At 34.8% G+C, this 14,701-nt stretch overlaps 1 protein-coding gene across 1 annotated transcript in view; it reads left to right on the top strand.

Moving 5' to 3' along the window:
- Positions 1-1,041: 1,041 nt before the first annotated feature.
- The window catches only part of exex (motor neuron and pancreas homeobox extra-extra), a 28,808-nt gene continuing 15,148 nt past the window's right edge, over positions 1,042-14,701 (top strand). Inside the window, exons 1-4 of the mRNA XM_090117404.1 lie at positions 1,042-1,190; positions 9,257-9,692; positions 10,380-10,583; positions 10,794-10,901. Of these exons, the coding sequence (XP_089973530.1) occupies positions 9,287-9,692; positions 10,380-10,583; positions 10,794-10,901 (718 nt within the window). The 5' untranslated portion in view covers positions 1,042-1,190; positions 9,257-9,286. The remainder of the gene's footprint in view (positions 1,191-9,256; positions 9,693-10,379; positions 10,584-10,793; positions 10,902-14,701) is intronic.

Genomic DNA, 14,701 nt, shown 5'->3' with positions numbered 1-14,701 from the left:
TACTGGTCGATAATATGGTTAGCATTCTGCAGTTACTATTTACTTAGATAATTACTTCAACGCTGCAACCACCTATGGTATATCTTGGCCCAATGATCTCCAGGAATCACACCTTAACATCTTTTTAAGGTCTTCTCCTTGAAGAATGTCGATCATTTTGACTTCATCTCTCCAGTGACGAGCCGAGGCTGGTGTGAGCGTTTATATATTCATGTACCTGCTGCACTGGTATTAATATTATAAGTAGGTACTTGTGTATACAAAAAATATGACTGGCAAGTTATCTTGGCCTCACTACTCAAATCATAATTAAACCTTCAAAGAGAAGTAAATAAACTACATCTGTTTTGGCTTCACCCTGGCATTTGTAGAGCCTACCTAGTACCTACTGCCCCCACTGGGCCACCCTTTCTGTTTCTATTCGTAATTTCGTAAGTATGTACCTATCTTTATTAACCCATCACAAACCAAGGTAAGTATAACAAGTAAGGAAACTATTGTGTAAAGTTATATCAATAAAACAATATCATTTATCATCAACTTATCAATCGATAAAACAACATCTCATTTCTACGACATCACCAATTTTGTCTCAAAAGAAAACAAGATGAATTGCAAAAAATCCCCGCCAATAGCCGAAGCAATTTATTTTAACGCTCTAATATAATCTGTGTATATTTTTTTCATTCTATTTTATCTGTGCAAAAAAGTTAATGTTCCCGAAATCAAAGAACAAAGCTCTATTGTAGATACAAATAATATGAAATCAAGCCGCGGTTAAGCAGTAAATTTGGTCGTCTCATGCGTAAATTTCATCGCTGCGCGCGCGAAAAGAATAGACAATGTGGAAGCGAGACAGACAATGGCGGGTGGGGCGTCCCGAACCAGCGTTTATTGAACCTCTGCTCCAACTGAGCTGGATTATGGCTGGTATCAGATAATAACGGTCTGTACCGCCCATGTCCACATACGATAAGATATGGGCAGATAATGGGTGATACCGGGCATAATGAAATAATCCAGTTGTTACCGACGGTTAGTCGGAGTAGGTTTCCGAACGCGCGCGGGAAATTTTGACGTTTCGCTTTTTTTTTTAATCGCGTTTTGACGCAGTGGCTGTGATTTTGGACCGTGAAGGGTTTAGTGTTATTGTTTTTTATGGTGCTTTTATTTTCTTTACATAGCTTCCGGTAAGATAATTGAGATTTATAGGTTTTATTACGTAGTTATTAAATAACTTTCAAATGTAATAAATATACGATTTTATGTGCAAAATAATAAAAAACTTATTTGGCAAGATTCAAAGAAAGTTTGGAAAATCCAAAAGTGCACGACTCATAATGCTCATTTAATTATGAAATAAAAAAAAAACTTATTGAAGTTTTCGTTTTTTATTAATTGCAATTAAACGACACTGAATTAATTAATCATTCGCATTCAGTGACCTACAATCGTCGATTAGAATATTTAAAAAAAAAATTCAACTCAAATGATGGATTTTTTCACAAGTTATAGTGTTTTCAGGTTTCACACATGACGGACAGGAAAATTTTTTGACCTATTTCGGTGTTTTTTTTCCAATTCTATTGAAGTAAATCAATTTTTAAAAAGTATGGGATTAATCTCCATTAAATTATCTCGACAATAGTATGCAAAATATCTTGATTCCGTGAACTAACAAGGCTATAATAATAAGAATAGCTGCAAAAATGAGGCGAAAAAAATTTTTCGATCGTAAAGCACTCTCTGATGCTTCGCATCATGAGTCGTGCAATAAGTTTATTTTATTTATTTATATGATTGTTTATGAAGCTTTCCTAATTTTTCTCAATTCAAAGATAAAAAATTTCCCTGAAGCAAAGGGTAAAAACCAAAACTTGACAAAAACTTATTTTCCTCTATCTAGATAATTTAGGTATCTACATACTTATTACTTATATAAGAAAATAATCAATTTTAACTGCAATCGATTATTTTTTTTTTGAATAAAGAATAGGTGCTGCATAAATGATAGGTAATAAATAGTAATAGTTTCATATTTTATGTAATACATACACAAGAGAGCTTATACAAGCATTCAAATGAAAAGATTTCGACGCGCTTACAGACCCACCGGACATTTTTAAAACATAAAATACCTACTAACCCTATAAAAAATATCACTTGCCGAGGCTACCTGTATGCTAAATGAGAACCATGTGCAACTAATCGGCTAAAATAAAAATACTAACTACTTATCAGTAAAAGTCTCACTAAAATAATTTAGTCTGGGGCCGTATTATGACCTCTTATTTCCAGACAGATTACGCCGTGAATTTAACTGACTGGCAAATTCATGCTTATAATGATATGATTGAAATAACCATTGGCTGATTGTTGCGACCATAATATGAATTTGTCAGTCAGTTCAATTCACAGCGTAAACTGTCTGGAAATAAGATGTCATAATACTGCCCCTGTTCGAGCCATGAGTTCTAGAGCCACTTTCTAGAAAACAATCAACTTTATACAATTCATAAGAAGGCTTTATTAATTAACTACCTAATGATTTTTTTGCATTTAGGTATTTATTTGTATAGATAAATAATATTACGATTATTTATGGGAAGAACATCTATATATATATAAAACTCAAAGGTGACTGATATAGTGATCTATCAACGCACAACCCAAACCACTGGACGTATCGGCACAGATTAGAGAATAGTAATTACTTCGTGTATCGGGCTGAAATTTGGCATGCAGGTAGATGTTCGGACGTAGGTATCCGCTAAGAAAGGATTTCCCGAAATTCTTACGGGATCAGGGAAAAACGGGGATGCACGTACAAAGTCGTGGGCGGAAGCTAGTTAGGTATATACCTACTATTTTCCTACGAATGATTTAACATGTTTTTATTTACAACCTTAGATACGGAGAAAACATGAAAATCGATCAAGCCGTTTTGAAGGAGATTGATAACAATAACTGTGGCAAGAAAATTGTTAGCATGCAATTTGGATTAAATTAAAATAACATTAGTCAAATAGACTTCTAGACTTCCTTTAGAAGCGTTTTCGGAAATAAGTTATTACTTAGAAGAGTCGACAAGAAACTCCGTAGGTATATAGGTAGGATAGTTGCTCTTCTTAAATTATGTCAACTGAAGATAATTTTTATTTTTCTATCATAATAAATTATATATCTTATTCCATATATATTAAATCCATACTAATATTATAAATGCGAAAGTAACTCTGTCTGTCTGTCTGTTACTCAATCACGCCTAAACTACAGAACCAATTTGCATGAAATTTGGTATGGAGATATTTTGATACCCGAGAAAGGACATAGGCTACCTTTTATTGCGAAATATGTACCACGGGCGAAGCCGGGGCGGAACTCTAGTATTGAATAATTCCTTCTCTTTAAATTTATACTTAGGTATATAGTAAAGTAGTTTAGGTGCATATAATATAGTAGTACACATATAAAAAAAACTCCGTCGGACTTTTTAAACCGCGTGAAACGCAGAACCGATTTTAATGAATTTTCACGTAGGCTGACTAAAGCCAATCTTATTGCGTATAATATACTTAGTCGAATTTCACCAAAAACATTTTCATGTGAAATTTCATCTATAGATAGCATTCTGAAAAAGTTATCAGGGGGTTACTATGATGATATAGAGAGTAACTTGGATTAACACATAGGATAGGTTTCATCCCGGAAATCCCACAGGAACGGAAACTATTCGGGTTTTTCTTTCAAAACGCGGGCGAAGCCGCGGGCGGAAAGCTATCCATACTAATATTATAAATGCGAAAGTAACTCTGTCTGTCTGTCTGTTACTCAATCACGCCTAAACTACTGAACCAATTTGCATGAAATTTGGTATGAAGATATTTTGATACCCGAGAAAGGACATAGGCTACCTTTTATTGCGAAATATGTACCACGGGCGAAGCCGGGGCGGACCTCTAGTAAATATATAAAATGTAGAGCCAAGCGTCTAAACTATACACGTATTAACTCTTCAATTAACTTAAAACCTCTTTACTTTAGTTAAAAGTGTCCGTTTCGTTACTACGTAAACAGTTGTAATATAGATTAAGAATTTTTCACCGTACTTTTGGAAAAATAGAATTTTACTTGGGTATTTTATAGACCCGAACGAAATTGTTGTTGCGATACTAAAAATTGTGAGTGTTTTCTTGATTTAATTTTATAATTTATTATTAATTAATAACTCAACGATTACACTATAAAGTGATGGAATCGTTGAGCGAGCGTGGTCACTCAACTTTAGGAGATAATTAAAAAAATAGTCTTCTACTGAAAGATTTTTAACTATTTTTCGTTCAAAATCTCATTAAAAGCGTAAATTGCAGTTTGGCCGTGAAAGCGTAACAAACTTATAATCCTATTAGTAAATACTTACCTACCGCGGATTATTTCTGCCTGTAACATCTTCTAAACGGTTCTTTATTGTGGTTTTAAATATAATCATGCATGCATGAGCCTTGAAATTGAAACTTAAATTCTATTCTAGCTTCAATCTACTATATAAAAATAAGTCGGGTTTTCCTTCCTGACGCTATAACTCCAGAACGCACGCGGTTTTGCATTCGTTGGAAAGGTCTCGGGCTCCGTGACGTTTATAGCAAAGAAAAGATGTCTCTGGTGGCGAAACGGAGTTCGCCGGGTTTGCTAGTTATTTTAATATTTTATTTGACAAGATAACGGTCAGTAGGTACGTCTCTAGCTTTTTTCCGTAGTAAACTTAATTAAATATGTATCATCAAATAAACAATTTAGGTATATTATCCCTAATTTTAATAACCGAAATCCACTTAATGAATGGAAACAGATAAAATATCGATAAAAACACTGCATAATATACTTAATGAATTTGATAAGCTCAAATCGGTTAATAATAAAGTTATTATTATCAATTTAATATTCGACGCGTGACAGACAGGCGGTAGTAGTGATAATATTATATGGGTATCATTTAAGCTATCACCAATTTAATTAGTTTTGTGTTTCTTAAATAATAGGATTTGTCCTCAAAATAGTAGATCTGTCACCAAAATGTAGTCACCATACAATGCAAAATCAGTTCCACAATAAATAACCTAAAATCCTGAGATATAAGGTCTATACCAAATAAATGTTTTTGTATGTATTATAATAGGTGTGTCCTAATAAGTATTTAAGCAAACTAATTTAAAGAGACCACCAATAAATCATATTATGTTACTAGAAAATTGCATTAAGTTCAAATAAAAAATTAGGGTTGTCATGATCGTTTCAACCAAAAGATTCTGCTACTTTAACTAGACTCCCAAGGTTCTAAATGTCCACTGGTAGCATAAATTATATTTAAATAAAAATTTTAGCAGAGTAGTAAATAAAACAATTATTAAAGTCAAAATAATCAATATTTATTGTTTGAATATTACCACTGAATAATCAGCTCTGGTTTAATAGCTGGCTTATGGCTAGCATAATTGTAGATAAAACACTTAATTAAAGTTAAAATAATCAATTTTTAAAGCGCGCCAATTTGTCTCCGCCCCTTTGATCATTTTTTCATTAAAATTATAAATTGATGTATTAAATTGGTAGTGAATACTATTAATTTAATATCTGAACGAAATAAAATGTTACTACTGTATTGGTGACAAAATATCAAATAAAAAGGAGTCGCAGTCAGGGATCGATAATCGATTTATTTGGTGACAGATCTACCATTCTGAGCACAGAGCTATTATTTAAGTAACAAAACTGTTATTATAAGAACGAAGTTTATATTCATGTAATGCAATATAATTTTATTGGTTATCGATCTCTTATTTTACACATATATTAACATTAATTTGATAATTCATACCTGGGAACAATTTTTGTTTATCTGAGAACGAAAATATTTCGTGGTGATAGATCTATTTATTAGGTGATACAACTTGATGATAAATATAAATTTTGGTGATAGAAAATATAGTTCCCATATTATATACCTATATTAATATTATGGTATACTTATTACTTAGTTATTTGTACCTACATAAAATAAGTACTAATAATATAAACCTGATTGTTTGAATTTTTTTTAAGTGGGGAAATCGTGTCCCTTCGTCCAGCATACTCACCACAACTCACCATGGAATCCTGATATTTCATGAATGTCAAAAAACTGTTCTGAAATAGTGCTAAATAGTGCCCAAAGGAAAAAAATAGTGCTCTTGTACTTGCGAAGTTATAGCCATAGTTCGATGAGTATGCTGGACGAAGGTTTCGCCCAGCATACTCACCTCCGTCCGGAGAATCTGTATACGCTTCAAACATAATTCATACTTCAAAAAATAGTTCCCAAATAGTGCCAAACGGTGCCCAAAAAGAAAAAACAGTGCTCGAATAACTTCGGAGTTATAGGCTTCGTTCAGTGAGTATGCTGGGCGTAGGTTCTACGCCCAGCATACTCACCTCAGTGCGCGAATATCGAACGAGCTATAGGTATAATTTACGTCTCAAAAAATTGTGCTTGAAATAGTGCCCAATATCAGTCCAATTTTTGCTTGACTTTTGACTTAGAAAACCATTAAATTTTAATGTAAACTTCTACATACTAACGTAAAATGGGGTACAGTCGTCGACACATGTTTTTGGACAAAAATATTAAACTTTCTAATTGTAGACTTCATGTTATTGGAAATAATTATGGTATTTTCTCACATGTCAAAAACTTTCGATTAAATGCATTATTATATATTTTATAAATAATAATAAATGAATGAAACTTTAAGCGTAAATGAAGTCTATTACTTCATTGCATTGTGTGTTTGTCTGAATAAAAACAGTCATTTGCAGCCAATAAAATTAATATCTTGAAAAATTGTAAAAAGGAAATTATACAGTTTCTTTTTGTATATATGTTGCAGGCAAAACTTATAACCAGTCAAAACTAGTACTGTGACATAGTTATACAAATTTTTAAAACTCTTTCCAATAGTTTCATCAATGAAAGGTTTAGTAATAAAAAACATTTTTAATTACTTACGTTATTTATTACTATTTAAAGGGCCAAAGTAATCAGAATTCTAGTTAACTAGTTCACAGCTTTTGTTAACATTCATAATATAATCAATGTAAATAGAAAAAATTGTAGTTTTAATATTGTATATAATATACATATAAAAAAATGTTTAGCGTCGCGGGCGCCGCGCGTCGTAAGCCCCATACCTATTGACCGTACGTGCATCCATTACTGCCACACTATATTGAACTTTATCACATGAGGAATACAGGTCAATTCCGTAAACCTTGTGGTACCGTCCTTGATCCGGAAAATGATTATTTTGAATAATTTTGTCAGTTGTAATGTAAGCATTAATAACAGCAACTTTATTTTTCATGCATGATTTACTTCATTTGATATCTTAATCCTTCAAGCGCCGTGATCTAGACAAATATATAAAATCATTGTTCCTAGCTACCGGGGTCCCATGCGACGCGCGAAGGCTTAATCATATTATTATAAAGTATTATTAAAATAATGTGTAATTAATAATATTGCGATTCTAAAGTAAATACTCCCTTACATAGACAATATAACAAAACAAATAATTTACACAAGACAAAAATTGTTAGAAAGAAAGTTAATAATATATTGTATTCGACTGTATACTCAATGTAATGTATGTAGAAGTTTACAATCAAATTTAATGGTTTTCTAGGTCAAAAGTCAAGCAAAAATTGGACTGATATTGGGCACTATTTCAAGCACAATTTTTTGAGACGTAAATTGTACCTTTAGCTCGTTCGATATTCGCGCACTGAGGTGAGTATGCTGGGCGTAGAACCTACGCCCAGCATACTCACTGAACGAAGCCTGTAACTCCGAAGTTATTCGAGCACTGTTTTTTCTTTTTGGGCACCGTTTGGCACTATTTGGGAACTATTTTTTGAAGTATGAATTATGTTTGAAGCGTATACAGATTCTCCGGACGGAGGTGAGTATGCTGGGCGAAACCTTCGTCCAGCATACTCATCGAACTATGGCTATAACTTCGCAAGTACAAGAGCACTATTTTTTTCCTTTGGGCACTATTTAGCACTATTTCAGAACAGTTTTTTGACATTCATGAAATATCAGGATTCCATGGTGAGTATGCTGGACGAAGGGACACGGGAAATCTTGCATAGATACCCGCACGGGCTCCGGGGGAGGGGCCGTGGGTTATGTCGGATTCCTACCGACCAAAACCCCACTGTGTTCCGTCAAGCCGCATCAACCAGAGGGCCACGGGTATTGGTAGAATTCATCCGTAACCCCATCAGCGGCAGCCCGTCGCCGGGCCCAAACAAGCTCTACCCTCAACATTTCAAATTTTATCCAAATCGATTCTATAATTATCCATGAGAGAGCACTAAACATTCCTCTTTTATTTGAAACTATAGTTTATGCGTGAAATAACCCTAAATATCACGTAGGTTCTAGGTACTTAGTTTTATCCCGCTGCTTTACTCACATTTTTAATTACTTATAATATAAATACTTTATAAATATCAAATGTCAAATCTTAGATTATAAAGGGACTTGGCGTTACTTGAGATGATAAATTGATAACTTATTTTATCAATGAACGCTTGTATTCACGAAAAAATTCCACCCGATTATTTTTCAGAAATACTATGAAAGATTTCGTTTCAACGAACTAATAGATTACAGAAAATAACAGCTTATAATAATTATTTACGCCGTAAAGTATTATTAAAACATATTATGTTGCGTGAAAAGCATATAAAGTTTACGTTATACCACGCTAAAGTGCTCATTAGAATTAGATGAAATTTTTAAGGGCCGATTTTTCAATGCTTGGATAAAATTTATTCGTCGAATAATGTATAAAACTACCATTTTAAAAACGTATTCTAATTGCCCGTATTTGACAGTTTACGTGACATTTTAATATTATCGTGTAATACTTTATTGGACGGATAAGTTTTATCCAAAAAAGAACTGCTACTTTTAAAACGGAACTGCATACCACCAACCATGCAATGAAACTGCAGGTTTTAGAAATGAGATTAAAATATTGAAATTGACTTTTAAAAACTGAACACTTATTTGAAAGGTTTTTAATATACATCAAAAGGATTATGCAAATAATACTAATCCTTTAGTTTAAAATCTACCAAGAGTGGAACGCACCACCACACTTTCTAGTACAAGAAAAACGCAATACCAAACTAACAGCCCATCTCTTTACAGACCAACAATGAAACAAGAACCTAACTAACCATGTACCACGAGACAGAACAAATTGACATCGACCAAGACTCAAACCACAGCAGATCCAACACTCCCAAAATGTTCTACAAAGAAGAGAAAACAGTGATTAACCAGAAAAAGTCCTTTTGCATAGATGCCTTGCTATCCAAACATATAGATTCCGACGCTGAGAAAACGCAGAATTACGTAGCGTTAATGAATAAAAATTACATAGCAAGATACCAGAATGATTATGAGAGAGTGGAACAGCAAACAGAAGGTATGGAGAGGGAGAGGGTCAGTGAGAGTCCTAAAAGTGGGAGTAGTAGGAGTGTATCGCCAGGGTCGGAAGATGGGAATAGATCCGAGTCCTATAGTCCTCCGATTTCGCCAGGCGTTGAGGGTGGGAATGAAGAATATGAGAGCTATAGACCTGGTAAGGTTTTATTGTAAAAAGTAGAGCTTAACTATATTTTAATTTTGTCGATAAAACATTCTTCTCATTATTTAATGAATCGAAAGGTAGCGAATTAATTTCTAAATAAGCAGTGAATATTTAATAGCTTTATTCGAAGTGAAGTCCGAAACTACTAATCCGATTTTCGTTATTAACTGTATTATACAGCTATATAAGGTTATGAAATTACAATTATTATTAGTAATTACAATTAAATTAAAATTAATGTGCGCATACCTTGGCATGATCAGAGTTCTCATGAGAACAAAATACCATCACATAACTTATCCATACTAATATGTATTATAAATGCGAAAGTAACTCTGTCTGTCTGTCTGTTACTCAATCACGCCTAAACTACTGAATCAATTTGCATGAAATTTGGTATGGAGATATTTTGATACCCGAGAAAGGACATAGGCTACCTTTTATTGCGAAATATGTACCACGGGCGAAGCCGGGGCGGACCTCTAGTTTTGAATAAAACTTACATTATTTTGTCACTACTTAAACATTAGAGAATCATTCAAACTCGAAAGAAGCGTATTTGAATCTTGTCTATGATCGATTTTTCTTTCAAATAATATCTGTGATAATATATAACCACAGATATAACTCACCACAAAACTAAAAAACCAAAACTACAACTTATTACATTTTCCACAGGTATAGTCCCAAAGCCGGGTCTCCTACCACAAAACCCGGCGCTCGTAGCACAGTCATCTCTATTCAACTACCCGCAAATGGGCATGCCCAGCGGCCCGATGCCGTCCGCCTTCCATCACCCGGGCGACAGGGTACTGCATCATATGCAGCTGGAGTGGCTCGCCAGGACGGGGATGTTCTACCATAGGATACCGGAGTTGGGAGGTAAGTTTGTGTAACGCACGATTTAATGTTAGTACATGTGTAAAAACCTAAGTGCTTCGCTCGCTCCAGGAAGCAAATAAAACTAATAAAAAAGTGTTATCCTATATTACAACAAGCAGGTACTACATAAAATTATTTTTTTATCCGTATGTTACTCAATGAGGATGAATTATTCCGCTTGTTCCGTGTACAGATCAATTCTTGAAAAAGATATTAAGAGACAAGGTGGCGGTTCGCGCCGCGACAGAGACAAGCGACCGAGACAGGAGACCGCGACCGAAGACTGCGACAAGTGTCTCGCTCTCATCTGCATGTACTGTAAGGCGAGACCGAGACCGGATACCGCGACAAGTGTCTCAGGCTCTTCACGACCGAAAAGTTAATCAGTATCGGAGTCTGTCGATGTAGTCAGTTGTGTTTGTGTCATGATGGAAAACCAAGTAGTAGAAGTTCTATTGGAGGAAGAAGAAGACGATGATTTGCTATTATATTATTATTACAAATACAAAACTAAAAGAATATTACCTATTAAAGAATTATATTTAACTAGAGGCCAAGAAGGATCATTTTCGCTATTAGTAAACAAGCACCTAATGTTTGATGACAAAAACACATGTGCTTTTTGAGCGCGACACGAGACACTACTGGTCTGGGGCAGCGACCGTCTCGCTGTCTCCCGCCTCGCGTCTCTGTCTCCTGTCTCTGTCTCGCTCGCGAACTGTCGCCTATACATTGCCGAACGTCAAGTAACGGTCGCGGTCACAGACATAGATAGACTACGCAAGTACCGCGATCTGTATGAAAACCAAGCGTGTCATATTTTTTGTACTGACCTTGACGCGTTATGACGTCACGAGCGCTTTTTAGTGATGGTAATTTCATTTTACGCTAAATCGATTAGGACGCCACTCGCGCGGCGATTCTAGTATCGTCCTATCCCATCGAAGTAAATCGAAAGAAATCAGATCAAACTAGATCTATGTCTAAGAGGTAATTAAATAAATGAATCGTAATCGATTACTAAATCGATTCAAGACAGAAAAATGATAATTACCATAGACAGAGGAATGATAAAATAAATTTATAAACCTTTTAATATTCTAACAAGTAAACTAATGTGTTTTAGCTTTTTCTTACATATGCCCATTGAGTTACCGTGTACTACGTACTAGAGAGGCCATCGAAAGAAAGTAATGAAACTGTCAATCAATCAATCTTTATGTCCCGTTGCATCAATCCATTTTTCTTTTATGTTCGGGTTACTTGGAAAACTGAAAAAACAAACATAGTCTAAGCAATAAGGAGTTTTGACAAAAAAAAATCTATGCCTTTTTTTCTGAAAAATTGCTCCTTCAAATTATCATTTTTCTGTTCGATTATAAAATCGATTAGAATCGAGAACTGTTGCATCAAATGAACATCACTAACCACAAAATTGGACAGAAAAATGAGAACAGAAAAATGAGAAGACGCTATTCATTGCTTGTTGTCATACGACTCGATCTTTACCGTGCCAAGTAAAAGCCGCAATGTATTCCGAATCATTTCGTATGATTTGGTATCCGTGTTTGTCACGATCGTTTTCCACAGATATTCTTTATTTGATTTTAAAATTAATAGTGCATATTCTGATTAGAAAATTACTTACCGGTGGAAGGAAACATCTCTGCTAACTCGGCCACTCACAGCTGTGGAGTTTCTACAGTTTATAACGGCGTAATTCGGCATTTTACTTTATTCAGCTTCACGTCTTTCCTTGGCGAACTGCAAGCGCGGACTGAGTGTAGGCCAGCGTCAAGTAAGTTTCATAATCTTAGTTTGGACACGGGAAGTACATACACTCGCTTAGTCTATCTTGATACATGTCTGTGGTCGCGGTCTTCGGCCGCGGTCTCCTGTCTCGGTCGCTTGTCTCTGTCGCGGCGCGAACCGCCACCTTAAGTAGGTACTTCGTTTCGCATGAATAAAGCTTGGCAGTAAATTTAAGACAATTTGGAAGAAAATCTATCAAAATCGCGGACTTTCAACTAATACAAAATATAAAAAAAATCACCTGACGTAATTTGTCATCATCCCACGCCTGTCACCAATAAAAAGAAGTGTTCGAATATGTCACTGTCAACAGCGACAGGTGTCACATTTGCACAGATTATGTGCACCCTCCGGCTTGCAACCCTTCATAGAGCCCTGTGGCTTGTTTATTGTCACGGTAAACAGTGAAGCGTGTTTTATTCAATGCTGGTTTGTTTTTATTGTTGTAGGCAACATAATACACGTATGGGTAGTTACTGTTAAATTGAAACAAAAATTTACAAAATATGATTAAAGTAAGTAAGTAGGTATAGCTACAAATAATTAAAATATGTAATACCTATGTAGCACCAACTTCGACCTGACTTTATTTTTTGATAACCGAACTCAGTGATATTTAAAAAAAAAAAGACGTGTGGCACTCGGGGACTGCCGCGATACAGCTATTGCCACTATTCTCTAATCTGTGCTATTGCATAGCGTGCCTTCAAGCCACACCTCCGCGACCGTCGGAGTGGGGAGCGTGAGGTTTTTCGGGATTCGGTCCCCGCGCTCAAGGCCCGCGATAGAAGCTATGCAATAGCTTAAAAAATCTATTACAACATTCGATTTTCAAAAATGCACGCTAACGCACACGATTAGATAACAAAGTATGATGGTAACATTTAACTATATGAATATGGCTAATAAGCCACATTTCAACGTTCCACTCTCGGAGCCTATCTACACCTTTCTCATTATAATAATATCATCATTTATGCTTTTATTCATACGGCTTACATAGAAACCAACCCGCGCTCCTTAGCTAGTTTTGTGTGAACAAAAATTTTGTTATAGGTACCTAGATAACAGCACAAATTAACTTTTAAATTCGACTTTCAAATGCACTTGCCTAATTTCCTTTTAGTACCAGCCCTATAAACGTAATCATAATCCTCAGGGCTGCCCCAAACAGGATAATTGTAACGCAAATAACATGTGCGTCCGAGTGATTAGCTCACATTAGACATTATAAATAAAATGCATTAACACCCCTCAAATAAATATAATGTCGCGAATTCACCATACTTAACGACCCCAACTATGCGTTGAATGGCTAAGTATGGAGGCGACACTTTTTAATGTTTTTAAGTGTGATTGAATATAAAAATAAACATAGTTGAAATTTTAAAAAGCAGACCGTCCATTTTTCTTGCTTATTACGTGATTATCAAGATCGTTTTTAATTGGCGGTGTTCCTATTCCTTACACTTTTAGGTGGCTAGGTGGAATATGCGTAAAAAATAGACATTGTATAGTAATTTTAAATTCATTTCAACACACTGATGTGGTTTATTACATGTATCATGTTCTATGAAAAATTTAGCTAAGAGTTTTCCCTCTTCCAACATCAATGACTGTCAAAATTCCGTATGATATCATAACTCATGATACATCAACTTTCAACTGTTGCAGGCGCGTAGCTACCGCCGTATCTGCCGTATCAATTATACGGGGCCCCCGCGCCAAGGGGGCCTCGCCGTGCGTAAGCAAAAATTACTAAAAACTTCCCAAATTTTTTTTCAGAAATGATAAAAGTAAAAAAAAAAACAATTTTCTGGCCTACTGTGTGTATATTTAATTTGAATTGTTTGTAAAAATTTTGGAATAAGTGACAGATAGATAATTATGATGAATAATTAATATTTCGTTTAAATTTTATGCAAACATTTTTTTTTCTTTTGTGAGAAATCTTTATACGGGGCCCCGCCAAGGCACGCTACGCTTCTGAACTGTTGTTAAAATTATCATTGAACTTAAACTAGTCTTATCTCAGTACATATCTAAAGCCATTTACTTCAATCTTACAATAATAAATAGGTTATAAACAATCAATCAATGTCTAAAATTTCGGTACATAATGATCGATCATTTAAATCCATATTCGACATGTTATTTTTAATATTTGTGAAATAGCCTACGAAGGCGTATTTGAACAATACGTCATCCAAATATTACTACATTACCTTACTAATATTATAAAAGCGAAAGTATATTTGTTTGTTCGTTTGTCATTCTTTCACGTTGCAACGATACGATTTTTATGC

Source organism: Colias eurytheme, chromosome 28 (assembly GCF_061535395.1).
Source record: "Colias eurytheme isolate Ceu_HAF_F1 chromosome 28, ilColEury1 Martin Lab GWU primary, whole genome shotgun sequence".
In the NCBI taxonomy this organism is placed as follows: domain Eukaryota; kingdom Metazoa; phylum Arthropoda; class Insecta; order Lepidoptera; family Pieridae; genus Colias; species Colias eurytheme.
Note: the sequence above shows the minus strand (reverse complement) of the source record. Positions and strands in the feature narration are given on the sequence as shown.